Genomic DNA, 26,823 nt, shown 5'->3' on the forward strand with positions numbered 1-26,823 from the left:
TGCAGAGTGGCCCCACTGGGGTCCCTCAGAGAGTCAGGGGGGCCTCCCTGGGAGGCAGCCTGTGAACCAAGACCTGAAGGACCAGGAACCAGCTGTGCAGAGGCCAAGGGACAGTAAATGCTAAGGCCCCAGGGCACTGGCTGACTGGGAGGCTGAGGGACAGGAAGGTCTGCTTCATGCTGGGCTGTGATGCTTCCAAAGCTGCACGTCCATGTCTGTGGTCTCGAAGTTCTTTCTCGCACATCGATGGGTAGTTTTCCTATTGCTTTGATATGCACCACCTGAGTTCTGTAGTGGCTTGTACGAAACTCGGGCAGAAAACCTTTACCTTGATCAGCCCAGCAACTTCAGATAGTGAGTGTTAAGAGCACAGGTGGAAAGGGAACGGTTTCCCCAGTGACACCGCGCCTGGGGGTGGGCTTGGGGTGCCTGTGAGTGCAGGGAGGCCGTGGCCGTCTTGAGCCTGCAGGCCCCGGGGGCCTGGCTGGGGGTGAGCAGTTGATGACCTTGGAGGACCTCAGGCCTGCGTGGGCTGAGGACGAGGACACCCTGTAGTCCTTCTCCCATCTGGTCACCTGACGTGGGGTGTGGCCTTCTCTGTGGCACGGACTCACTAGTGCTTTGACTTATTTACAGTTTCTAAGGTCAGATGTATTTTTGAAGTTAATGTTACCGTAAAACTTTTCAGAAAGTAGAGGAAGAAACTAACAACCCAGCTATAGAAGTCAGTTTGTGCTGTGGCCAGATCACAGCTGTGCAGGAGAGGGGCGGAGTAGGAGCTGGGAGTGCGTGCACACGTGTGCGCATGAGCACACGCCAGCACACGGGTGGGGGGAGGCCACACCGCACTGCACTCTCCAGCCTTCCTGGCTGCAGTGAGGGTAAGGAGAGAACTCACCTGACTTTGGATCTGTATTCTGTTGTCTCGGGAGTTCCAAGAGTGGACTTACGATTTCCTGCCCCTTAGTCAGCCTGCAGGGGTCAGTATGGGTTCCCTAGGGTTGCCACCTGGCTGCTCGGTCTTCCTTAGGAACTGCGCGCTCTCCCGTTGTGCCCACTGCTGGTTCACGCCTCCTCTGCTGAGTGGAAGTGAAGTGTGAGGCAGGAGTGGTGGACAGAATAAGGCCACCCAGGAGGTGTGCATTTTTCCTTTTTCCTCTGCGTACTAATTCTGATGTTTCAGGAAAGGAAAGATTTAGGTATCACCAAGGATATTTCTTTATATGTAAAAGCTCATGCAACCTGATAAGAGATTTTAAGAGTTCTTCTAGACTAGGAGTCAGCATAGCCCTACTATTTTCTTGAAGGGCTAGATATAAATATTCCAGACTTCGTGGGACAAGAAGCAAAATTGAGAATATTATTAGGTATTTGAGCCAGTCATTAATGTAAATTGCTGAATCAAAGAGGGTAGCGCGCAGGCTGACCCCATTCCAGACCACCCTCTCCTGTATTCAGCATGGTATATATGCCCCTCTCACCGCCTTGAAGTGAAATCCGTGCCAGATCCTGGCCACACACTTTCAGAAAACCAGCATGTGTGTGCCTAGGTATATGTCACACCAAGAGACGCTGGGAGCCAGCAGTGCCAGCCCTGTTGGCAGCCTCACACTGGTGTTGCCCCTGCATGTGTCAGGAGAAAGATTGCCAAGTGCAGAGGTGACTCTTTGATAATCAGATTCACAATTTCAAACAAATCAAAACTCAATAAAAAATGTAACAACCAAATTAAAAATGGGCAAAGTACTTGAATAGACATTTCTCCAAAGAGGAAATACAAATGGCCAAAAAGCACATGAAAAGATGCTCGGTGTCAGGGAAGTGAAAATCAAAACCACAGTGAGATAACAGCTCACATCCATTAGGATGGCTGTTAAAAAATAATAAAACAAAACAAAAATAACAAGTAGTGCGAGGCTGTGAAGAAATTGGAACCCTTGTAGACTGGTGGGCGTGTAAAATGGTATCCCCACTGAGGAAAACAGTCTGGTGATTCCTCAAAAAGTGAAATATAGAATGACCATAGGTCCCAGCAATTCCACTTCTACGTGTATGTCCAAAAGAAATGAAAGCAGGGTCTTTAAGAGATACTTGTGTGCCCACAGCAGGATTATTCACAGCAGCCAAAAGATGGAAGCAACCCAAGTGTCCACTGGCAGCTTGGCTAGATAAACAAAATGTGGTAAATCTATGCAGTGGAATATTACTCAGCCTTAAAGAGGAAGGAAACTCTTGACACCCGCTACAACATGGATGAACCTTGAGGACATTATACTGAGTGGAATAAGCCAGACACAAAAGGACAAATACTGTGTGATCCCACTTATTTAAATGAGGTCCCTAGAGGAGTCAAGTTCATAGAAAAAAAGTACAGTGGTGAGTGCCGGGGTGAGGGTGGGGGGATTTCGTATTTAATGGGGACCGAGTTGGGGAAAATGGGAAGTTCTGTAGGTGGATGTTGGATGGTTGTACACCAGTGAATGTACTTTATGCCCCCAAACTGGGCACTTAAAAGTCCCTCCCATGGAGGGAGCTGAGCTGCGCCCTCCATGACTGGATGGAAGGACATGACTTGGGGCTGATGGGCTCTGGAGCGATATTGTTCCCCAATAAAATTAAAGGGAAAAAAAGTGGTTAAGATGGTACGTTTCATGTTGTGTATTTTACCACAACTTTTTTTTTTTTAAAGATCAGGGATTCACAAAGAAGTGCTTGTGGTGATACTATAGCACCGTCTTCTTTGCATTGAAATCCAGAAGCTCATTTTGATTTTTCCTTTTTTTCAAACAAAGCATTCCGTCTGTTTGTAATTAACCCGGTTGTTTCCTCCCTGAAAAGAGCACATTAATGTGGTGGCAGACACTGAAGTGGGGTTCTGATCGGAGCGGAGACCATTGCAGACTCAGGTGTTCCTGCAACAGGATGCTGACTTCCAGACACCCCAAATGCACCTTTGCAATATCCAGATCACCCCCTAGGGGGAGCTGCTCTTCTCACCAGAACTCCTGAGGATGGAATAGGGGGTGTAGGGCTGGAGCAGTGGACAGGGAAAGCCCCTGGGGGCACTGCTGGCTCAGGCTGTGTTGGCCTGCGCGCACTGCACACACCGTGGTTCTGGTTTTGGGTCCCCCGGCTCTGAGTGGCAGGGCCTCTGCAAGGGCATGGGAATAGTGTCTGCCCCAGGGCTCCTGTCACTTCCCCCCCCAACTCCGTGCTTCACCGCTACTGGACGGTCCTACTGCCTGACCCAGCCTTGTTTGGCTGTGGCCCGTGGGGGAAGCGGAGTCTCCTGGGCCCCTGAATGGACATTTGAGCTCAGCAGAAGTGCCTGTGAAATTCATGACTTAGCTACTTTGTGCGTTTTTGCTGTTGTAACAAAAAGGTAATACATTTAGAAGGATTATTGCCTGAATTCAGAAGGTTATCCTAACATTCAGTTTCTAATTCATAATCAAGAAGGGCTGCCTTCCTGTGAGGGGACTGGCAATGGAGGAAGTCTGGAGAGAGACCTGCCCCCACCCCACCCCCCCTTGGCTTTGGGAGGACCATTCACTATGGGATTCCAGGCTTCCGGCCTGACATGGTGCAGCTTTCCCCAGAGGGCACCTTAACTGGTTTGTAAAAAGTCATCTAGCTCCTCAATGATGGGCTTGAAGGCTTTTCCTCTGTATCTTGGTGGTGGCCATGGCTCTGGCAGACAGGGTTGGGGCCACTCCACAGGTGGATGACCTGGGCCCGCGGTGCACTGTTTGGGGTACTGGGTAGGCTCAATCAGGAAGGGGAGAGTCTGAACAGTCAAAGCAGAAGACACTAAACAGTTGTCTCTAAGCAGAACGCAGGCCAATGCTGCATGGGAGGGCGGCGAGGCTGCCCCCTTGAGGGGACGTCGCTTCCCGAGACCTGGAGGCGGCGGGCTGCATGGTGACACTGCTGTCCTATGGCAGGTGGGAGGACCTGAGGGCATCTTGCAGAACGGCGCCGTGGACGACAGTGTGGCCAAGACCAGCCAGTTGTTGGCCGAGCTGAACTTCGAAGAAGACGAGGAGGACACGTACTACACGAAGGACCTCCCAGCGCACGCCTGCAGGTGAGGCCCTGCCTCCTCCCCGCGCCAGGGGCCGCACGGAAAGCTAGGGCCCTGACGCCGGGCGCGCTGTGCTCGGGCCTGCGCGCACACGCCAGGCCCTTCTACTCGGCAGGACGGTGGGCTCAGCACCTTCTGGCACCCCTGATTCTCCCAGCAGATGGGGAAAGGGGCCCGTCTCTCTGCCTTCCTCAGCCCCGGGGCTGTTCCCGGTATCTGCCCCACTCATCAGAGAGAACTCATCACATTGGATGAGCATTTGCGGGCTTATAGGGTAAACAGCAGCCGAGATTTCGCTTACAGAAAGATGACTGTCGGACTCTGTAAAATTCTGCCTCCGATGTGTTCAAGATTCCTGAAAGATTGGGAAGTGAATAGTCAGTGGGTAGACCTGCATGCATGTTGACGAAACTTGGAATTACATCTAGCGCAGGACCCATCCCTTATATTTGGACTTATTCTGGCCTTTTTTGTTACATGCACATGAGAAAATTGAGACCAAAAGAGGTGAAATGATCTTGGTTGGAGCACTCGGCCAGTCATGGCAGCTTTGGACCTGAGCCTCAGCTCAGCCCTGCCCGCCCTTCTGGAGGCTGCCCCCACTTCTGGATGCTGCCCCCTGGGGTCTGCGCTCACCAAGGGACAGAGCCGCCCTTTTCCCGCTCTGTGGGCAGACTTTTTATTTTGGCTGTCTTTTCACTCTCATTTACAGCTGTTTTTGTATATGTGTGAGTGATGTATTAGTGTCCCTGTCATATGCACAGTTGTCCTTGGTCCTGGTGAAGCTACAGCTGGTTGAAGTCTACACAACTTCTGGCCCTCCCAGCTGTCCCCACATGTGGGTTGTGGGGGGGGAAGGTTCCTGGCCGAAGCACATTCTGATTTGAGACTGAGTCTTGGCTTCATACACATACAGAACTTCATGCGAAGCCAGTGTTTTTGTTTTTGGTGTGTTGATTTTCAGAAAAACGAGGCTGGGGAGTGGCGTCCGGGATTTTCCCGATGTGTTCCTTTCTAGCTGATGTCAGTCTGCACCCTGGACCCTCTGCTGCTAGGTCTGAGCCGTGTTCCTGGGAACACGGCGCCCTCTGCTGGAGCATGAACGTAGCGTGGTCACAGCTCACCTTCCCTATACCCAGAGCTACACTCGCTGGTCTCCCTGCTTATAAGTCATGTTCCTGAAATTTAAGGCCATGGGGGTGACTAGGTAACCTTGAGCGTGTTAGGCTCACCTGGCACCTCGAACAGCGCTCACGCCCCACCTGGAAGGGGCTTTTCTGCTGTCTAGGGTGTCTCCGAGGATCTCCACAGGACCCCAGCCGCTTCCTGTGCTCACAGCGCCAGGAAGCCTCTGCAGTTAACTGATTGGGTTTTGTTAGTAGGATCGTTGGGTTTGAGTATGTGTTTAATGAAAAACTTAAAAATGTTGTAAGAGGAAAGAATTTTACATCCTGCCAAATTAAAACCAGAGAGCGAGTGACCTTCCAGCTTTAACTGTTGATGTTTTTACTTTTTTAGTTACTGCGGAATACACGATCCTGCTTGCGTGGTTTACTGTAATACCAGCAAAAAGTGGTTCTGTAACGGACGTGGAAATACTTCTGGCAGGTAGGTATCAGGCCGAGCATGTGTCTTTAATCAAGCTATGTTCAGATTTGTGTGTAAATTATGGAAATGCTGAAGCGAAGCACAATATAAAATCACGCTAACAAACCTGGGTTTTTCCCTCCTCTGTGACGGGTTTAACTTGAAACAGATGGTGGTGTGTGAACGCCTTAATGTATTTACCCTTGATTTATTCTCTGGTTCTTTTTATTATGCAAGTTGGGTTGGCTTAATTCTCCTTCCCAGTTTTTATTTATATTTTTCTGCAAGATGAGCTCCTGGCACACCCGTTCATCTTCATTATGGGGTGCCCGGAGAGGATGTTTCCAAGACAGTAAGGGGCAGCCATGGGAGCTACTTCCTGGGAAGGCTTCCTCCAGCCTGAGCTCATCTGAGTCGTCTCGAGGCTAACACAGGCCAGATCCTGAATCATCAGATTCAATCAAGTTCACCAACCAGAGGCTCTGGGCTCCCTCCTGCTGTTGATCAGCAGCAGCTGTGATGGCCCAGGCTTGTGTTTGGAGGGATGAGAGCAGTGTGGTGCTGATGCTTGGGTTCTAGGGAGAGTCTGTCTAGCTCAAGCACGAGGGTTCCTCGGCTCCTGCTTCTGGCTCATTCCACCGTCACAGCAAGTAGAGTAGCGTGTCAGAGGGATAGGGCGCCAGGTGGCCAGCAAGGGAGTGGCATCTTCTTCTGAGGTTCATGTTTTGGAGAAGTAAAATGATGCAAGTCCACAAGCAGGTTTGTGTGCACGGAGCCTCCACCCGTCCTGTGCCTTCATCAGCTGTGGGCCGGCTCGCACCATCGTGCCGCCTGAAAACTGAGGGTTCAGAAGTGGGTCAGCTCGGAGTTAGATGAGAATTGTGGGGTTCTGAGCAAGGCAAGGAAGGGGGCTGATGTATTTAACAGACTTTAAAGGAACAGCATCTTCAGGGTGACCAAAAGAGATTCACGTCTCCTTTTCAGAATGTTCTGGGCAATTTACGTGTTATCATATTTGCATTAGTTCCTCTCCTGCAGGAAAAGCAATTAAGTAAAAGTTGTCTTAGTTGGCAACTCCAGCTTCCGGTCAGCAGAGCCAAGATCAGGAAAGTGAGGGAAGGGCCTCTAAGAGAAAACAGGCTCAGTCAACCAGCGTTGTGTGCTCTGCGTGAAGCCCCAGTGATAGATGACGGCAACCTGTTGCCTTCAGGAAGCTGCCAGTGTAGTGGGATGAGGTGGGCACAGAAAGAGCAAGAGGAAACCGCTGGTTCTGCTGATATGCTCAGTGGTGGCTCCAGAGAGGAATGGGGGACTTTGGGGGTGCCGAAAGGGACAGTGGTTGGATGACCTGATGAGCTTTGTGGGGCCGGAGTGGGTTAGAATGAGTGTTGGTGTCTGAGCCAAACCTTGCGACAGAAGGGGTTTCCTGAAGTGAAGAGAGTGTGGCAGCAAGGAGTGTCCAATAAAGCCACAACCAGGCTGCAGAGAGCCCGAGGCAGGGCCGGCCCCGCCTATGAGCCCCAGCGAAGCGGGCTTGGCATAGGGCTTGGCATAGTGAGGTCCTGGTTTAGGTGAGCTGTGGCCCAGAAATGAGAACAACAGCAGATCCTGTCCTGCCCATGCCAAGACGGTGGGGTGTCAGAGGGTTCCTTGCCTGCCCTTGTGCTTCCTGAGAGTAGCCCTGAGCCCCCCTACTCGGTATTTTTTACTGTCCTCAGGTTTCTAATACATGTGCTTATCAAGTTTCCTGGCTGGCAGCAAATTAGGAGGAGCTGTCGCTTCTGGCATCCAGCACGGGTCATGAGAAGTGACTTTGGGAGAAGCAGCAGAGAAGCCATGAGGAGCCAGAGGAGCAGGGAAAGGGGCAGCAGCCGGGGCTGATTCAGTGAGACCCGATAACTTGTATTTAAGAAAGCAGAAACTGGAAAAAGAAAAAAAAAAAAGGCAGAAACTATGTGAAACGTGTTAGGAAAGTTTTCCTTAAAAATGGTTCAAGTTGGGTTGACTTTTGCACTCAGTGGGGAGCCAGTTCTGGGGCTGGCTGGTCCCCTGGGATGCCAGATGGATGAGGTGTGACCGCCCCTGCTAATGGACCGTGAACGGTACCGGAACTTTTAACGGGGGCTCGAGAATTGGAAGTGGTGAAAAGCCAAACCTCGGGTGTTAACTATTTATCATTTCCTGGTTTCAGCCACATTGTAAATCACCTTGTGAGGGCAAAATGCAAAGAGGTGACTCTGCACAAGGATGGGCCTCTGGGGGAGACGGTCCTGGAGTGTTACAACTGTGGCTGCCGGAACGTCTTCCTCCTCGGCTTCATCCCCGCCAAGGCCGACTCGGTGGTTGTGCTGCTGTGCCGGTGAGGAACCCTCATTTCCGGGGGGCTGCTGTGCCTCAGTGGAACTCTGACATGCTTTCAGAGGGTTTCTGCTGACTGGCACGGGGTGTGAGGACATTCGGAGGTTGGGCGTGTTGGAGAGCTGGGAATGCTGAGTACCTCTCAGGGTGTGTTCTGGTTAAGTCATAAAAACAATTCTGTAAAACCGAAGACTGTTCTGAGTTTTAAGAGTTCAGAGCTCAAGTGTGTGGGGAGATGCGATTTATTACTAACAATTGAAAGGTAATTTGATCACATTATAAGACGCAGGGACAGGCACTTGGGGGTGAAAGGTAAGCCTGGGGTGCAGGTCATCGTCATCTTGGCTCTCCTGCCCTTGGGGCTTCCACAGGCAGCCCTGCGCTAGTCAGAGCAGCCTCAAGGACATCAACTGGGACAGCTCGCAGTGGCAGCCCCTGATCCAGGACCGCTGCTTCCTGTCCTGGCTGGTCAAGATCCCTTCAGAGCAGGAGCAGCTGCGCGCTCGGCAAATCACCGCCCAGCAGATCAACAAGCTGGAGGAGTTGTGGAAGGTGAGGCCTGCTGAGAATGCAAATCTGCCTCAGCACCAGTTTCCTGGAGACGGTGGGGTGCGGTGTCTTCAGAAATAGGAGATTCTGGAAGTAACTGCAAGAGACTGCAGCCTCTACCTGAAGGGGCCCTGACACGAACTGGCCCAGGGCAGCTGTGGGTGGATGTGTCTCTGGGCCTGAGTAGACAGGACTATGAGTACACTTTAAAACCTCCCTGGGCTGGGCCTGCCTGATGGCTCAGGTGATTGGAGCGCCGTGCTCCTAATGCCAAGGTTGCTGGTTCGATTCCCACATGGGCCAGTGAGCTGCGCCCTCTACAGCTAAGATTTGTGAACAACTGGGCTGTCGTGAGTAAGCTGGAGGTTAGCATGGGCTGCTTTGTGCTACCGTGTGCTGCCATGAGTGGTCGGCAGCCTGTGTGGTCGGCAGCCTGTGAGAGCTGCTCTGAGCTGCTGTGAGCGGCCAACCAATGACTGGCAACCGACTGCCTCAACCGGCGGGGGGTGGGGGGGGAGCGCAAGGCTCATAACACCAGCACGGGCCAAGGAGCTGTGTCCTACCCAACTGGACTGAGAAACAACGGCTGGAACTGGAGTGAGGTGGAAGACAGGGGGGCGCTAAAAAGTCCTCCCTAGGCCTGTGACATGTCTGAGCCAGGGTGACACCCGGTTGGGGGTGAGCATTTAGTGGGGAAAGGGATCTGGGTCCCAAAGGTCAGAGACACTCAGCCCAGAGCAGCCGAATGACTGAAGGGGAGTGGGGCCCCCAGGTCTTGTGTGATCTAGTTCTCCAGGGCAGCCCTCCTCTGGTTCTGTCTGTTTATAGTAAAGTTTTAATAACGAGGCTAGAAATTTTAATTAGGGCCCCATATAACCAGAAATCTTAAATGTGAATTTACCCTCACTTTGAGTGCAAGTCAAAATATTTTTCAGGCGTCATCTAGCACTTCCACTTTCCACTTTCATAACTGTTGTCACAGTTGTTTCACGATTCTTGTTTATATCCAGACAGTCCATCTCATGTTCTGTCCCTGCCAGGGAAGAGCGCATCACCCTATTGGTGCAGTAGAAGATCAGGAGGAAATGGGGAGGTGGGCCTTCCTCTGTTCACACAGCCACAGGAACCGGTGCTCTTTCTGGCATCCTGGAGGAAGTGTTGTTCAGGGACAGGCGATTGTGGAGGGCGCAGCCATTTGATGGTACACCTGGGCTGTCATCACCAAGACGCCCTTGTTGCTGTAACCCTGTGGAGGGGGTGGTAGGAGCAGCAGTGGAAGGAGGAGCAGGCAGGTGTCCAGCTCCCTGTGCCATGTGAACTTCCCCAAACGAGGGCTTCCCCGCGGGGTGGACACCACCGACTGCCAGACACCCTTCCCTGCGTCAGCCCAACGTCTGCTTGTTCAGAGAAGTGCTGGGTGTGCCCCGTTCCTCCGGTGATTGTTGAGCTTGCATGCAGCTCATTTCTTACACGGGTAAACCGGGATGAACTCGATGCTGTTCTTGTCTTCCAGGAGAATCCTTCTGCCACCTTGGAGGACCTGGAGAAGCCAGGGGTGGATGAAGAGCCCCAGCACGTCCTCCTGCGGTACGAGGATGCCTACCAGTACCAGAACATATTCGGGCCTCTGGTCAAGCTGGAGGCTGACTACGACAAGAAGCTGAAAGAGTCCCAGGTGATGTGGCGTGGACAGGAGGGAGTGGTCATTCTCACGTCTCTCCTGATGTCTGGGGAGGGCAGCTTTCCCTGCAGGCTGCCGATGCTGTCCGCGGCCCAGGCCGAGTGAGTCTGGAGCAGTGCACCGAGGGCAAACGCCCCGTCACAGGCCTAGACGCCGGCCATGTGCTGAGTTTAATTCCAACAAAAGTCCCTTGCAGTTCAGTTCGCAGCCTTTGCCCACAGCCACAAGTGACAGACCCGAGGAGCCAAGGCACACCAAGGCTGTACCTTGTTCTGGTCCCACGAAGAGCGTGTCTAGGAAGGACGAGACTCGGCGCTCAGGGCCATGTCCTCAGCTGTCCGCTTCCTTTCTCTCTCCGAGGACCTCCAAGAGCAGATGTCGAGTAGGGAATCCTGGCCGACTTAGTGCAGGTTCTGGGGGTCCTAATGGCTTCTCTCCCAGAGGGGCGCTTTTTTGGTGGTGCAGGCTGTTGGGTGCCGCTCTCTGCAGCGTGACGTCACAGCTCATGAGGTGGCCGTAGGGCACACGCCTATGGAAACCCGGACCCAGGAGTCCAGGCCATGTCTGGGTTGTAGGCTAACGGGGCTCTTATTTTTCATGTGCTCAGACTCAAGATAACATCACGGTCAGGTGGGACCTGGGCCTTAACAAGAAGAGAATCGCCTACTTCACTTTGCCCAAGACTGACTCTGGTAATGAGGATTTAGTCATAATTTGGTTAAGAGGTGATTTTAAGTTTTAAAATATTTGTGACCATAAGTAGCATTAAATTCCTAGTTTCTCCCTTGTAAAGTGTCCCCTTAATTTGAACTCTTCCTGGTGGCCACGTCGGCGCGTGTTGACAACGCTAACTTTCTTGCTCCTTCCCCGGAAGACATGCGGCTCATGCAGGGCGACGAGATATGCCTGCGGTACAAGGGCGACTTGGCGCCCCTGTGGAAAGGGATCGGCCACGTCATCAAGGTCCCTGATAGTATCCTTCATGTGACAAAAGGCTGGCAAAGGCGAGCTGTGTGTGGGTCACTGTGGAGACCAGTCCTGGGGCCTCGGGGGGAGGATGGCCATGGCTGGAGGGGCCCCTCTGAGTCATGTTTGTTTCAAGCCCCTGAGCCGTTTCTTCCCGCCCCTTCCGCCTCCCCCTCCCCCCTCTGGTTCAGGCCATCGTTTCTCAGTCTAGTTGTGTAGGAACACACCTCCCCGACCCGTGCTGATATCAGGAGCCTCGCGCTCCCCCCGGCTCAGGCAGTCTGTCACCACTTATCGGTCAGCTGCCTGCGGCAGCTCACGGCAGCTCTTGCCGGCTGCCGGCCACTCTGGCCACCGGCTGTTCATTGCGGCACAAGGTAGCCCGCGGCAGCACTCAGCAGCCTGCGGCAGCTCACGGCAGCCCGGCTCCAGGGAGAGCTGTTGTTTACAGTCTTAGCTGTGGAGGGCGCAGCTCACTGGCCCATGTGGGAATCGAACTGGCGACCTCGGTGTTCAAAGTTCAACGTTTCAACCACCTGAGCCACCAGGCCGCCCCCCCCCCTTTTTTTTAAGGCGGGCACAGCTCACAGTGGCCCATGCGGGGATCAAACTGGCAACCTTGGTGTTAGTACCACGCTCTAAGCAACTGAGCTCACCGGCCGCCCCCACTGAGCCGTTTCTTCAGGTGGACTCTGAGGGTTCGCCATTTATATGAAACTGATAGGAGCGCTGCTTTGCCGGGAGCCAGGTGCTTTGAGCTCTGCGCCTCAGGACTCTTGGGAGTTCACATGTGGAGCCCAGGTTCTGGACGTGGTGGCTCCATCCTGGCATCCAGGACAGTGCCCCGGGCTCAAAGGGTAATTGGGGTCGGGGGAGCTGGCTGCAGGGGACACCGACACCACGGGCAGAATCTGTCGGAATGAGGGGCTCACTGGCTGAGTTTTCACCTTTTGGCGCAAAGGAGGGTTCTGTCTCAATAACCAAGTGAGGTTATTGACCAAGGGCCCCTCAGAAAGGGAAAGCAGCTTGTGACAAGGATGCACCTTAACTCAGCGGTACAGATTATGGCGATGAGATCGCCATTGAGCTGCGGAGCAGTGTGGGTGCGCCTGTGGAGGTGACGCATAACTTCCAGGTGGATTTCGTGTGGAAGTCCACCTCGTTTGACAGGTGTGTCCGCCTTTGCTGCCACCTCTGCCTCTAGATGATTCTCTCATCCCAGGCTCAGGGCTTCCCACCCGCCCATGTGAGCGTGTGGCCAACCCGGTGCTTCCCCACAGGATGCAGAGCGCACTGAAGACCTTTGCCGTGGATGAGACCTCCGTGTCGGGTTACATCTACCATAAGCTGCTCGGCCACGAGGTGGAGGACGTGATCATCAAGTGCCAGCTACCCAAGCGCTTCACGGCACAGGGGCTGCCCGACCTCAACCACTCTCAGGTTCTCACTGTGCTGGGGGTGGGAAGCGCTCGGCCTGCAGAGCTGCGAGGTGGGGACTTGCCGGGCATCTGGACCCCTAACAGCTGCTTGTATCTGAAGGTTTATGCCGTGAAGACTGTGCTGCAGAGACCGCTGAGCCTGATCCAGGGACCGCCAGGCACGGGGAAGACAGTGACCTCGGCCACCATTGTCTACCACCTGGCGCGGCAAGGCAATGGGTAGGGGTTAGCAGGCCGATGTGCGGGACGTCCCGGCGGGTGACCTGCTCGCTGCGTTATACATTGTTGGTATTAGGTCTGGCTTCTGTGGTTGCTTTTAACAAGCCAGCCTGCTGTTCTCCAAGGCAGCATACGTGCTGTGCACGCCTCGGGGCTTGGAAAGTCTTCACCCTGCGACGGGGGTGAGGACGTGGGTCTATTATTGGCAGCACAAGTAGAATGAAAACTCAGGGCAGGAAGCTCCAGACTCACTGGGTTTTAAGCTCCTTTCACATCGTGCTTTCATACCTGGCTTTCATCTTACGTTTGAACCCGCTCCACTGCCTGGGATTCAAAACAGTAGTAGGCTTGGCTACTTAGCATTTCCTGAATCTCCTCTGGGTGAGCACTGACATGTTTGTTCGCCTTCTATTGAAGGCCTGTGCTCGTCTGTGCTCCAAGTAACATAGCTGTGGATCAGCTGACCGAGAAGATCCACCAGACGGGGCTGAAAGTGGTGCGGCTCTGTGCGAAGAGCCGCGAGGCCATCGACTCGCCGGTGTCGTTCCTGGCCCTGCACAACCAGATCAGGAATATGGACAGGTGGGTGCCTGACGAGAGGGAGGCGCATCTCCTCTGCGTGACCCTGGCACACGTGCCTCCATGCCCACTGACGTGCCCCCGTGCTTCCAGCATGCCAGAGCTCCAGAAGCTGCAGCAGCTGAAGGACGAGACCGGAGAGCTGTCATCTGCTGATGAGAAGCGGTACCGGGCCCTGAAGCGCACGGCTGAAAGGGAGCTGCTCATGGTGAGGGCACACAGTGGCACGTTTAGTCAGATGGTTCCCTGCTTTCGGACAAGACCTTGGATACCCTACTTGATTTGCCTTCTCTGCAATCACACAGACATGATTTTTAAGTGGTGTCCGCTCTCTGCCAGTCTCCCTGCTGCTGGGAGCCCCAGATCCTGGTCCAAACCCCCGGAGTGGGTCTGTTCTTTCACGACAAAGTGACCAAAAATGGATCCCAGCTCCATGCCTGTTCCCCGGCTCAGCTCTGCCCCTCAGAAGCTGTCTCAAGCCCCGAGCTGTCTGTGCTGGGAGGTTTTCTCCACTGAAGCGCAGACACTTAGGATCTCAAAAAAGTTGGTGTCACCGCAACCTGGACAATGGATGTTGTCAGGGCGGGACTGCTAGTTTAAATGGTTGTCAGGAGGGTGGGGACCAGAGCAGTGTCCTGTCCGTGCTTTTTGGGTAGTACCTGCTAACAGGTACTATGCGTGTCCCTGATGCTCACGTGATCTCTTCCTTAGAACGCAGACGTGATCTGCTGCACGTGTGTGGGCGCGGGAGACCCCAGGCTCGCCAAGATGCAGTTCCGCTCCATTCTAATCGACGAGAGCACCCAGGCCACTGAGCCGGAGTGCATGGTCCCTGTGGTCCTCGGAGCCAAGCAGGTGGGCCACGCCACGTATGGTGGCCGTAACTTGGAAACTGGTGTGCGCTTTCTCTTGTTCCGATTCTGTGTAATTCTTAATACTGTGAGGCTGTGTGACGCCCTGGTAGGGATGCTTGGCGGGCCCTTTGAGGGGGTCTTTGAAGGGTGGGTGCTGCACAGAGTGCCTCTGTTTGGGTCCCGAGAGCATGTATGAATGTGTTTCATGTCTGTGGCGGGCAGTTTTCCCATGTATCTTAGCACTGGAATTCATGTGGCTGGGTGGTTCTGTGGACCCTGGGCCCCTTAGTCCCCTGTAAGGCGACGTCTAGGCTACTTCATGCCTGAGCTGCTCACCCGTATGGGCCTCTCTTCGTAGCTGATCCTTGTGGGTGACCACTGCCAGCTGGGCCCCGTGGTGATGTGCAAGAAGGCGGCCAAGGCTGGGCTGTCCCAGTCGCTGTTTGAGCGCCTGGTGGTGCTGGGCATCCGTCCAATCCGCCTGCAGGTCCAGTATCGGATGCACCCTGCACTCAGCGCCTTTCCTTCCAACATCTTCTATGAGGGTTCTCTGCAGAACGGAGTCACTGCAGGTAACGCTCGTGGGGGAGACGGATGAAACTTGCCATGGTTTCCTTCCTGAGTGGCCTTACCTAGCGACCACTTACGTAGTAGGTGCAGGGGCACCTCGGAGAGGCACAGTGGTCAGCAGGACATCATGTCCACTCGGGAGTGTAGGTGCCTTGGGGGGTGGGCATAGTCATGGAATCACTAACGAACACTCACCCTCAGAGCGCGTCACGCAGCCCAAGGAACAGGCAGTTCTCAGAGCCCGGGCCCTGAGGTCCACAAGATGGGGGTAGGGTGGGGAGAGACGCCTTTCGTAGTGACACCGAGGCGGCATGTGACCGTCACCGCTGACACACACTGATGGTACAGAAGCAGCAGCGCTGGAGGCCAGTGGGGCCTCGCACAGATCTGGACGGTGCCACCAGACTGCCTCACAGTTGGCGGCAAGTGGCATTCTAAGTGTATGTCCACGCGACACTGGTGGGTGTGCAAGGTGCTTGAAGGAAGGGCTCACAGACGTATGGGTTGTTCAGATGGCGGGTACTTGGCAGCCGTTTCCCTGAAAACCAAGCTTGTGGCTTCAAGGAAAACAACGCAGTATTTATCACCAGTGATGAAATCTGAGGATTCAATGAAAATTAGTATTTCAGAAAACTCACGTCCCCTGGCATGAGCTGCCCGAGTGTCCCTGTTGCTGAGTGGTTTTTCTGATGAGATCACGGTAGTGACAGCGTCTGTGAGGGGAGTCAGTAGGCACTTCTCATCCCCGCGGCCAGCTAGTGTTGCATCGTCACTCGGGTCACATGCAGTCCTGAGTGCAGGGCCAAGTAGAAAGGCTGTTGTCCCGGATCTCTAGGGTGCCTCCCATCCCGCTTTAGTGGAGAATTGGGTGAATCTGTAAAGGCTATAAAATGTGTCACTGCCTCACGGGACACAGTGTGCAGTGGCAGATCCAGTGAGCCAGATAGCATACATGGCGAGTTGCACAGATTGACTAAGTTTACATTTTAGTGGAAAATAATGGTACTTTTTTGTTTAAAAAAATTTTTTTTAAGTTAATATGTCATGGGCTTATTTTTATTTTTTCTTTGTATTTTTTTCCTCTTTATAATGGGCTTATTTCTAAATGAAGTATAAATTTTCAGGTTTTAAAATACAGTGAATATCAGTAGGTTCAACCCACAGAAACAGAGTTTTTTTGACTTCTCAACTCTTCAGAGTGTAAAGGGGCTCTGAGACCAGCGTTGGAGAACCGCTGATTTAGTGTGTCATTCGTTCCAGCGGCCATGTCGACCTTGTCTCGCCCCACTTAATAGATAAGGCCAGCAGCACGCTCAGCCAGGACTCCGCAGCTGCTGTCCTGGGTGGGCCTGTGGGAGAGGCCATGACTGCCATCACCACGACACTTAGAACGCTGCTGGTCCGTCAGGTGGTGAGGCCAGGCCGCGAGGAGCTCGTTTGTGATTCGCTGACACGGTTGGCACTTCTGGGAAAGCCACTCACTACTTAGCGCTGGTTCAGGGACTGACGGTGGTTCATTGCTGTGGCATCAGTGCCCAGCACGTAGATACCGTGTTTCCCCGAAAATAAGACCTAGCCGGACAATGAGCTCTAATGCGTCTTTGGGAGCAAAAATTTATATAAGACCCGGTCTTATATAAATAAGACCCGGTCTTGTATAATATATACAATATAACCCGGCTATAATGTAATACAATGCCGGGTCTTGTATAATATAAGACTGGGTCTTAACATTAATTTTTGCTCCCAAAGACACATTAGAGCTGATTGTCTGGCTAGGTCTTATTTTGGGGGAAACACGATAGTACCCAATTGTATATTTTTTAAATTTACTAAAGTGTAAAGAAGTACCCAAACCCTAAGTGTCCAACTTAGTGACTTTTCACTACATGAACATAGCTGTGTACAGAAGCTGACCAGCCCCCAGGAGCCCCGTCAGCCTTGAGGTGACCCCAGGGTGGTGCTGGGGTCCACCCACACCTACTGACAAGGTGTCCTGACAGCTTTTGGCAGGACAAACTCACAGAATTTGGCAGGTGCTATAGACCAGCCCCAACCCCAGTGGGTGGTTAAACCTTTGCCAGCAGCCCCTGGGCTAACGGGCCACCTCACTCAACGGCCTCGGTCCTTGTTTGAATGACACAGACGAGCGATGGGCTGTTGGGATGCAGAAAAACCGGTTTCCTCACTGCTCTGTCGGTTACATGCAACTCTTCCCGTGTGGACCGTGACAGGACATGTCGCTCAACAGTGTCTTCTACAAAAGCTGGTTGTAGGGGCTTCTGTGTCCTGTGAGGACAGTAGTAAAGCTTCTAGAAGGAAACTATCTTCGTGACCCTGGCGTAGGCAAAGTTTTCTTGAACAGGTCGCAGAAAGCACTGACCAGTGAGACGTGTTCAGGGAGAGAGCAGCTGTGTCCCTGAAGCACAGTCGTGTGCACACGTTCGCTCAGTCCTGCCCTGTTGGGCAGGGTACCCGCTTGGGTGGCCTGTGACTGCGCTTCCATCATGGGAAGTATTGACTCTTGCCTCCCTGATGGCAGCGGATCGTGTGAAGAAAGGGTTTGACTTCCAGTGGCCCCAACCTGATAAGCCGATGTTCTTCTACGTGACCCAGGGCCAGGAGGAGATCGCCAGCTCGGGTACCTCCTACCTGAACAGGTAAGCAGAGGCTCGCCCACCCCGGCAGCTGGCTTCAGTGGCAGCCTGGCCAAGCAGTTGGTCAATGGGGAGAGCTGACACTGCCCTCCTCCTCACCCCGTTTTGTTCAGGCTCCTCAACCCACAGCATGTTCCCCTCTCACTTGTCATTGTGGTTTTCATGTTGAGTAGAGTTTCTGTGCCCAAGCGGGTGTGCCCTGCCGAGGGCACAGCTGCCCCTGTGCGTCCCCAGCCTCGGGCCTCAGGTCTCGGGAGCCCCCAGTTGCAGCCCAGGAACCGAATGCTTGGTTTCCTTAGGACGGAGGCTGCAAACGTGGAGAAGATCACCACGAAGCTGTTGAAGGCGGGCGCCAAGCCAGACCAGATTGGCATCATCACACCCTACGAGGGCCAGCGCTCCTACCTGGTGCAGTACATGCAGTTCAGCGGCTCCCTGCACACCAAGCTCTACCAGGTGCGTGCCAGGCCGCTGCCAGGCCCACCTGACCGCTGGCTGGGAGGGTGGCGTGTGCATGTGACCTGTGTTTCCGCCCGAGTCCTGCACCTCTATTCCAAGGATCGGGAACGTGGACCACTATTCGTGCGTAAAAGTGTTTTTCTCAAGATAGTTTTCAGAGCAAAACTGAAAACAGCTCCAGCACTGATCAGTAGGTATGGTTCGTGCCGCTGAGTAGTGGATGTTCTCTAATCATGAGAACTCTGTCCACTCCTCTGTCAACACCTGGGTAAAATGTCCAGGTGTGTCTGTCCGGAGGGTGATGGACAGCCTCCTAACAGTTAGTTCTGTAGTCATTTCTCCACGTAGAAATGAACCAAAATGCAAGCTAACGACTCTGATGATGACACATGGTTTCTGTTCTGTTAACTGGGAAACACCGCAGGTTTTCTGACGAGCCTGTGTGCTTTATTAGGGGGACACATTACCGAGATTAAAAAGACAAAGTAGGAAGGCAAAGAGAGAGGGGCTGGGGGTCAGGGCTGCTTGCGGGGGTTTGATGGTGCGTTTGGACATGCTTTGGGCAGCCTAGGAGTCCTTGAGGGCAGCCTGCTGGCTCATGGGGACCATGTTTGTCCTGCAGGAGGTGGAAATCGCCAGTGTGGATGCGTTCCAGGGGCGCGAGAAAGACTTCATCATCCTCTCCTGCGTGCGGGCCAACGAGCACCAAGGCATCGGGTTTTTAAACGACCCCAGGCGGCTTAACGTGGCCCTGACCCGAGCACGGTACGTGGGCCTTGCGGGCAGCAGTTGCCTCCCTCCTGCCTCAGGGCCCTGCAGGGGAACTTTCCCTTGGGGACTGGCCGTGGGGGATTCTCGTTGCCTGGTCCTCTGGTGACCAGTCCTCACGTCCCAGCTGCACTTTGGCTGGTGGCACAGGGTGTGTGTTGGGGGTACTTCACCAGTGCCCAAGGTCCAAGGGCTACAGTAGCAATTTAAAAGGAAGGGTTCACCCGCGAGTTGTCTTTGTTTCTCTGTCTTGATGGTTTTCTGTGGCCTTGGTCTCACAGACAATGTCATTCTCGGCTCTTCTGAGCTGAGATTCAGACCCAGTGGGGGAATATGTCCCTGTCAAGTTGTTGAACTCACAAATCTAATGTTTTGGTCCATCTCCTTTTTGGCTCTGGGATGTAACTGCTCTGAAACCGTGGTGACAGCGGAAGGGACCTGAGAACAAGGTGGCCCCTGTGCTGCCCCTGTGACAGCGGGAGGTTGGGCTCACATTCCTATGTCAGTTCCTTCCCCGTGCAGGGCACTTGGTTTTCAGTTACCCCTTCCTGTGGTCCGCTCTTGTTAGGTGGCCAGCATGGCGGGGCCGTCTCCCCAACACAGCTGGGTGAGGGTGAGCACCCACAGAAGCTAGGCCAGGCTTGGGCGTCAAGTTGTGTGTCAGGGTCCGCAAGGTGGCCCAGGAGGCCAGCTTGGTTGCAACAAGGAGACTAGTCTCTGAGTCCACCTGCCCACAGAGGTGTTTTGTCATCTGAGCTCCTAGAAATCTGCCCCCAGATAAACTGAGTGTAGTGTGAAGAGCTTGCAGGGTGGCCTCAGTGCCAGGCACTGGGCAGGGAGACAGGCTGGCCCCCAGGGACTTTGGACTGACGTTTTGAGTTCGGCCTCAGACTGTTCTGCATGGCATTGGCTCACTGTGCGGCCCGAAGCACTGTGCTCTTTGCACCCACTCCTTGCAGATACGGGGTCATCATTGTGGGCAACCCGAAAGCACTGTCCAAGCAGCCACTCTGGAACCACCTGCTGAACTACTACAAGGAGCAGAAGGTGCTGGTGGAGGGGCCCCTGAACAACCTGCGGGAGAGCCTCATGCAGTTCAGCAAGCCCCGGAAGCTGGTCAACACCATCAACCCTGTGAGCGCTGGCCGTGGGCGGGGGGGGGGGCAGGGCCAGGGCCCCTTTGTCCTCGCGCCCACATTCCGGCGCGCGGCTGGCAGCGATGGCCAGTGCGGCCTGTGGCGAGCGTGCACGTGTCAGTGTGCGCAGGAGCGGTGCGTGCTGCTGGCCTGTGTGCGCGGAGCCCTGCACACCAGCGTCCTCAGGCCTTTCTGGCCTGGGCCTTCTAGGTCCGCTAAGTCCTGGGCGCGTCCAGGAATCTGGGTAGTCAGGAAACCTTGTGAGCCAGGGGTGCTCTGGGGGGCTCAGTGCTGCTGAAGCCGAAGCCAGAGCTCAAGTGTTGAGCATCAAAGATCGCTTGGTCGTTTAAAAAGGAGTGGGATTCCTCACCTACTTACACTCTCCGCAGGGAGCCCGCTTCATGACCACAGCCATGTATGATGCCCGGGAGGCGATCATCCCAGGCTCCGTGTACGATCGGAGCAGCCAGGGTGAGTGTGCCCGGGGGGCGTGTTGACCCTTCCCACGCCTGCACTGCCTCTGTCCACAGAGACTTGCCTGCTGAGTCGCTTCTCAGCTGCTCTTCTGACATCAAAGAGTTGGTCTTTGGCAGTTTCTAAAAACAAGGTGTTTTAAACAACACAGCTCTTCCTGTTGTCCCGGTGCCCCAGCCTACCCTGTGCTCCCCTTCTCAGTGGGAGGTCACACTCTCAGCTCCTCCAGGCGGTCAGGTTTCATTCTTCCCGAAGCTTCCACTTGCTCTGTCAGACTCAAAGTGGGGTGCGTGTCCTCGTCTCCTGCGTGGGGGCTCTGTATCCTAAGGCTGGGCCTGGTTCCTGCTGCCTGAGCCAGTTTGTACAGTTTCTATTCATCCCCCAGGTCCCTGCCTGCGGGGACCCTTCCCCACTGCAGCCCCTGCAGAGGCTGTCAGCGCGACCTGCTCGTGCTTTACCTTGGGCTTCGTTCCCTCGTGTGCTCGCCATCCGTCCTGAGGGGACGTGGACCCCCGCCCCTCCTGTCACAGCCCCCTTTTCCTGACCCTGTATTCTGCTAGTCCCTGAGCTCAGATTGGAAATTGTGCTCTAACCACAAACCTCTCATCACCACCTCCAGTGAGTCGCCCTGTAGCTGAGGGTGTTGGCAGGTCTTCTCCCTGAGTCCCCGGGGGCCGACCCAGAAGCCACACTCCAGGCGCTGGCCCCAGACCTTTGTCTTCAGTAGATCCACTGGTCTGAGGAGTCGAGGCGTTCTCTTGCATTGTGCTGTGTGTATGGGACATCGGAAATATATTTTGGCACAAAAGGACCTTTTTTATTTGACGTGCTGTGTGGTGGTTCTCAATTTCTTGGGTCCCTGTAGCAGTGGTTGTCAGAATCCCCTGGAGAAATGAGTTTCCTGGGCGCCAGACCCCAGTGGGTTGAGAGGGGCATGACTGAGAATCGGCAGCGGTCTGGTCTGCGGTGGGGCACCCCAGGAACCACAGGTAGAGCAGTGACGGGGGACAGCGTCCCACTGTGGGCAGAGCAGCTGACTGGGGGCGGGCAGCAGGTTCTCGGGACCCCGTGGGGGACACGCCGTCCGCGCTGTCTTGCAGGCCGGCCCTCCAACATGTACTTCCAGACCCATGACCAGCTCGGCATGATCAGCGCGGGGCCCAGCCACGTGGCTGCCATGAACATCCCGATCCCCTTCAACCTGGTCATGCCGCCCATGCCCCCCCCAGGGTACTTTGGGCAGGCTAACGGGCCGGCTGCAGGTGAGCAAGCCCCGGCCTCGGAGCTCGCGCGCTTGGCGTGAGGCACGGACAGCCTTCAAGGACTGGAACCCTGGACGCTGTCTTTCAGGCCGGGGCACTCCAAAAGGCAAGACGGGTCGTGGCGGACGCCAGAAGAATCGCTTTGGGCTTCCTGGGCCCAACCAGACCAACCTACCCAGCAGCCAGGCCAGCCAGGACGTGGCGTCCCAGCCTTTCTCGCAGGGCGCCCTGACCCAGGGCTACATCTCCATGAGCCAGCCTTCCCAGATGAGCCAGCCCGGCCTCTCCCAGCCTGAGCTGTCCCAGGTGAGCCAGCCCAGGGCGCCCTCCCCACGTATGCCAACTCCCCTGACACCCCAAACGACGTGGAAGGACGTGACTGCCCTCAGCAGTGGGACTCATCCTCCCGTGACAGCGCCCTCCCAGTCCCAGGCAGCTGGTCTGGGTCACCTGTCTGCTGAGGTAATCCGTGTGCATTTCCTGCTGCTCAGGCTTGAGGACCAGGTTTCCGGATTCTTCTCTGGGCTGGGGGGTCCTGGACACGGAGCCGGTTCTCGAGGCTGCGAGGACATGTGACTGGCGGCTCACCTTCCCAACCATGTCTTTCAGGACAGTTATCTTGGCGATGAGTTTAAGTCCCAGATCGATGTTGCGCTGTCACAAGATTCCACATACCAGGGGGAGAGGGCCTACCAGCACGGCGGAGTCACGGGGCTGTCCCAGTACTAGAAGGCAAGCCCGCCCCCCGGGGGTGTCACCAGGTCCTGCACTTGTGGGAACACTCAACACATGGGGGGAGTCTCCAGTCCCGAGGGGCCAGCTCGTCCTGTGACCTAGCACTTCAGGTCCCTGTGCCTCTGCTGCATCCTGCCCATGGCACATCCTCTGCTGAGAGTCCTGGAACTCCTGAGAAAGGCGGGTGTGGGGGTCCATAGCCCCCCGGGTGGGCAGGGCGGAGGACATACCCTTTGCTCTGACTGGCAACTCATGAGGGTGACGGAGGTCCCAGCCCCAGGTGCGCAGGGCACTTCTGCTAGAGGTGCCTCTAGGTGCCTGTGAGGGCCCTGCTGTGTGCCAAGAAGGGGGGTGCTGGTGCGCTGGAGGAGGCGCCAGTGTTCACAGGCTCTCGCCTCAGCCCTCAGCAGCCTTCTCCCCCTGGGTGGGGAGTCACTGGTCTGGGGGCTGTCCAGCACCTGAGGTCCCATTTCACAGGTGAAGATACAGGTGCACCTTGGGGTGCGGAGAAAGCCCCTTGCCCTTCAGGTGCCGGCCGGTTCCCGTGTGACGGCCTCATGCCTGCCCTCCCTTCCCACAGGTGGCGGCAGAAGAGCTAAGCTACGTGGCTTAGTCCATCAGCATCTTATTCTGGGTAATAAAAAATAAAAATCAATGGATACCTGTTTTCCACTGCTAAAACTGAAGCACCACTGTGAGCGACAGGAGAGGGAGAGGATCACCCGAGAGAGAGCAGCCCGAGGTAGCAAGTGCCCACTGCTGGCATCGCGGCGAGGAGACGAGAGGGAGCGCGGAGCTGGGGCCGGCCCGCCCGCGAGCCCTGCAGCCGCTCGCCACGGAGGCCCCGCTCGCCGCATCCACACCGGGTCTGCAACCAGGCGGAGGGAGGAAGACCCTCATCTCAGAGTAGCCCTTTCCTCTGTTCTTTCTTTCTTTTTCTCTTTTATTGAAAGGGGACTACGTTTTCGCAGGAACAACCCGCGTTTCTGTGCTGAGCAGGCTCCTTGCAGGTGGCAGCTGTGCCGAGAGCCTTGCAGAGGCTCAGGTTTGTCGCGCTGAGACCACGTGGTTACGCTGCCTGTGTTCTGAGAGGGTTTTCATTTAAAGAAAATACTGTGTTTGGGGATTTTCTGTTTGTTTTTTAAAGATTCTTTCAAAGGAGTACTGAAAAATACTTTCCTGAGTTTCTCTCAGATCTTAGTGGTGGACCTGGGAGATGCAAGAAGCTTCCAGAAACAAAGTTTAAAGGAGTCACACGACAAGGTTAGGATCAGCTCCTGTGAGGTAATCATGGAGAGGAGGATTTTTGTTTTCAGTTTAGCTTCCAGTGGCTTCTCCCTGTGCGTCAGGGCAGTGAAGGGGCGCGGCCCCAGCCGATGGGCGGCTCCACGGTCCCTGCTGGACTCCAAGAAGCAAGGCGCTTCCCACGAGCAGCAGACTCGGCTCCCTGCGGGATCCTGGCAGGACTGACCGTGAGGACGGAGGGCAGGAAGGTGGCTGGTCACCGGCCGGTGGCTTCCCCAGAGCCCGTCCTGAGGAAGACGGCAGCCCAGAGGACACTTCCCAGGGACGTGCCCACAGTCACTGTGGCTCAGACAAGCCGAGCACCCCGCCCCCCTTATGCCCACCCCACTCCCACATTTGGAGCCCCTCTACCTGTGGGCACAGCTTCGATGAGGTGGGGTGGTTTCTGCCTTTTTTGGAAAAATGTTTCAGAAATAAGTTGGTTCTGTGCCAAAGGTGCTTGGAGGAGTTGGTCACCTCAGCTGGTACAGGGGCATCGGCCTGGGTCTGTTCTGGAAGTTCTCGTGGCTTGGAGAGCCCCCCTCAGCTCCTTGCACACCATGGGGTGGGGGTTATTAGTCTCTGGTGACCACCTCGGGGACCGTCCCCTGCCTGCCCAGGCCTTAGTAACCTTGACCCCCAGCGTCCCCTGCCCACGTGCCCTTATCCCAAAGCCTCCAGATGCCAGCTGGTACATGGAGAAATGGGGACACACAGGCACCTTTCTTCTGGCAAGGCCTCTTATCCCATTGCTGTAGGGCTTTGGTCCCCTTCTTTGGATAGGCCACCTAGAGGCATCTGGCTTGGATAGGCTTCTGCTGTGCCCCCTACGCCCGCCCCACCCCGTTCTTCTGGAGTGCTCTGCCTCTGTGCTGTTGGCTTTGTTCACCTTCTAGCAGCAGTTACTCTGAGTTTTCCAAATCGAGCGTCTGTACCAAGGCAATGTCACTTCTGATTTTTGGTCAATTTGTTTTAAGCTCTTTTTGTCACCAATAAAATCTTAAACAACTCTTGCATTCACGGGGCTGGATAAACTGCAGGGCGTTGAGAGCACTTGGTCTGGGTGAGGGCTTGGCTGGTTGGGGGACTCGGCCGCCTCCAGGACAAAGCTGAGGTGGGCTGGATCTGCACTGGGGAGCTGGAGAGGGCGCCTCCACCCCTCGGGAGAACAGCGCTTGGGCCTGCCAAGAAGTGGGGGGCATCTCCCAGGGTGCCCTGGCGTGTACGACTGCCTGGAGCTGGGGCTGTAAGGGCAGATGGCCTCTGCGGCCCCCCCGCCGCCCCTTTCCCCACCACCCATAGGATGGGTACAGCAGTTTCCTCCCTCAGCCCTAGGTGACAAGACCCAGACAGCAGCTTGGACCACGCAGTGTTTATTGGGCTCCGCTCCCGTGGGTGACGTCAGCGGCAGCCGCACTCATCCACCACCATGTCCTCGTAGTGCCGCAGGACCACGTTGTCGCTGTTGTCAAAGAAGAGGACAGAGATAGGCGACAGGCGTGCGGGCACACAGCAGGGCAGGCCGGCGGCGCTGGGGGCGGCCGAGTGCATGAGCGCGCGCAGTACAGCGTGGTTGAGTGCGGGTGGCCCGCCGGGCCCAGGCATCGTGGCGGGCAGTGAGCACTGGCCCTGGCAGTAGTTGGCGAGGAAGCCACGCGGCGCGATGACCCAGCGGTGCCAGCCCACCTCGCGGAAACTCACGTAGAGCCGCCGCGCGCGACACGCGCTGCTAGGGCCTCCGCTCACCGCGGCCTCGGCCTCGCGCCGCGGCCGGGCCAGGGGGTGGCACAGGCGTGGGTCGAGGGTCACCAGCAACAGCGAGGCCTCGGCCAGGCGGGCGCAGGCGCCCGGGGCCCGGGGACGCAGCGCCAGTGCCAGGCGGAGGCTGCGCGGCGCCGAGGCGTTCCGGGCCCAGGCGGCGCCCAGCAGCTCCGCGCGCACTGGCGTTTCCAGGGCAGCCACCACCTGGCGGAGCAGCACCGGGCCCACGCCCACGCCCTCGACCGCCCACGCCACGCGCAGCTCCCAGCCGCCCGCCGCACCAGCTTTCGCTTCCGCCGCCTCGAAGCGCAGCTCCAGGCGGGCCTGGCTTGGGAGCTCGGCGGGGTCGACGGCCGACAGATCGAAGACGACGGTCCACTCCGGGCACTGCCCCGCGGCCGAGGTGGGCTCCGGGCTCCGGGCGCGCACACCTGAGGAGGCAGTGAGAGCGCTCGGCTCGCGCTGCGTCCCCACTCGGTGCCCGCCCGCGCGAGACGTCTCGGTTGTGGCCCGGAGGAGGTGAGTGCCTGGGGCTGAGGGCGCAACCATCTGTTATAAGGCGTCAAATGGTGTGAAGGAAGAGGGGAGAGATGGAGTGGGGGCGGGGCATCGTTTGCAAGGAAGAGACGAGCCCAGGGCAGGGTGGCCTGCCTGTGTCGGGGCCTCAGGCAGGGGACAAAGATGAGCGAATGCCTGGGGCCGATTGGGATCCGATGCTGGGCCCGTGGGAAGCAGCAGTGAGGGAGGAGTGGGGGCAGGGCTTCAGCTGCAAGCAGGGGTCCTTGCCCGGTGCAAGGCTGCCTGACCTTGTTGCCACGCCCCCGGGTCCCCGCAGGTGTCCTCGGGGAGGAGAGGATGGAATGCAGGGCCCCAGATTGCTTGTGGGCTGGACGGGGCGGGTGGGTACCCTCGGTGCTGCTGGAGGTTCGTGGCGGGCTGGGGCGCCCACGGGGGTCTCGGCCTCCCAGACCCACACTACTCACCGCGGTCTGGGATGTGGCGCACGATGTTTCCGGCGACCCCCAGCTCCTCCACGTGGCACGGTCGCAGGGTGGCCCCTGGAGGCGTCCATCGCAGTTTCGCCCTGGCCTCCTGGGGGTCCCGGCGGCGGAACAGGCGCCACATGAGGGGGGGCACGGGCCTGTGCTTTGGGGCGCCCTGGGGAGCGTCGCGCAGCCCAAGAGCCTGGAGCAGAGCGGCGGCGGGGCCCGGTGCCATGCGGGCGCGGGCCGGGAGCGGCGCGGGTAGCAGCAGGGCCAGGAGGAGGGGAAGGACGTGGTGGCCGGGACGGCGTAGCGACGGTAGCATCCTCCTGGCAGGCAGCTGCCGGACGAGTGCTCAGGGATCCGGGTCTGGGCGGGGTCAGGGTCCTGGGGGGAGTGGCCGCGGTCCTGATGCTGG

At 56.2% G+C, this 26,823-nt stretch overlaps 2 protein-coding genes across 3 annotated transcripts in view; one reads left to right on the top strand and one right to left on the bottom strand.

Moving 5' to 3' along the window:
• Positions 1-24,670, top strand: part of UPF1 (UPF1 RNA helicase and ATPase) — a 33,745-nt gene extending 9,075 nt beyond the window's left edge. Inside the window, exons 2-24 of one of the 2 annotated variants that reach the window (XM_033133631.1) lie at positions 3,945-4,087; positions 5,603-5,692; positions 7,863-8,030; positions 8,401-8,581; positions 10,092-10,253; positions 10,867-10,984; positions 11,134-11,232; positions 12,287-12,395; positions 12,506-12,665; positions 12,765-12,883; positions 13,301-13,465; positions 13,556-13,670; positions 14,174-14,317; positions 14,675-14,888; positions 17,429-17,546; positions 17,843-17,999; positions 18,625-18,767; positions 19,730-19,904; positions 20,296-20,377; positions 21,481-21,642; positions 21,731-21,948; positions 22,252-22,374; positions 22,958-24,670. In XM_033133631.1, the coding sequence (XP_032989522.1) occupies positions 3,945-4,087; positions 5,603-5,692; positions 7,863-8,030; positions 8,401-8,581; positions 10,092-10,253; positions 10,867-10,984; positions 11,134-11,232; positions 12,287-12,395; positions 12,506-12,665; positions 12,765-12,883; positions 13,301-13,465; positions 13,556-13,670; positions 14,174-14,317; positions 14,675-14,888; positions 17,429-17,546; positions 17,843-17,999; positions 18,625-18,767; positions 19,730-19,904; positions 20,296-20,377; positions 21,481-21,642; positions 21,731-21,948; positions 22,252-22,371 (3,162 nt within the window). In that variant the 3' untranslated portion in view covers positions 22,372-22,374; positions 22,958-24,670. The remainder of the gene's footprint in view (positions 1-3,944; positions 4,088-5,602; positions 5,693-7,862; positions 8,031-8,400; positions 8,582-10,091; positions 10,254-10,866; positions 10,985-11,133; positions 11,233-12,286; positions 12,396-12,505; positions 12,666-12,764; positions 12,884-13,300; positions 13,466-13,555; positions 13,671-14,173; positions 14,318-14,674; positions 14,889-17,428; positions 17,547-17,842; positions 18,000-18,624; positions 18,768-19,729; positions 19,905-20,295; positions 20,378-21,480; positions 21,643-21,730; positions 21,949-22,251; positions 22,375-22,957) is intronic. The other variant, XM_033133632.1, reaches the window with a different exon arrangement.
• A 131-nt stretch (positions 24,671-24,801) lies between these two features.
• Positions 24,802-26,757, bottom strand: GDF1 (growth differentiation factor 1). The gene is made up of 2 exons (XM_033133633.1): positions 26,406-26,757; positions 24,802-25,853 (listed from the first exon to the last, which is right to left on the bottom strand). The coding sequence occupies exons 1-2, from the start codon at positions 26,728-26,730 to the stop codon at positions 25,063-25,065; spliced, it is 1,116 nt and encodes a 371-aa protein (XP_032989524.1). The 5' UTR covers positions 26,731-26,757; the 3' UTR covers positions 24,802-25,062.
• Positions 26,758-26,823: the final 66 nt, after the last annotated feature.

Source organism: Rhinolophus ferrumequinum, chromosome 18 (assembly GCF_004115265.2).
Source record: "Rhinolophus ferrumequinum isolate MPI-CBG mRhiFer1 chromosome 18, mRhiFer1_v1.p, whole genome shotgun sequence".
NCBI lineage: Eukaryota > Metazoa > Chordata > Mammalia > Chiroptera > Rhinolophidae > Rhinolophus > Rhinolophus ferrumequinum.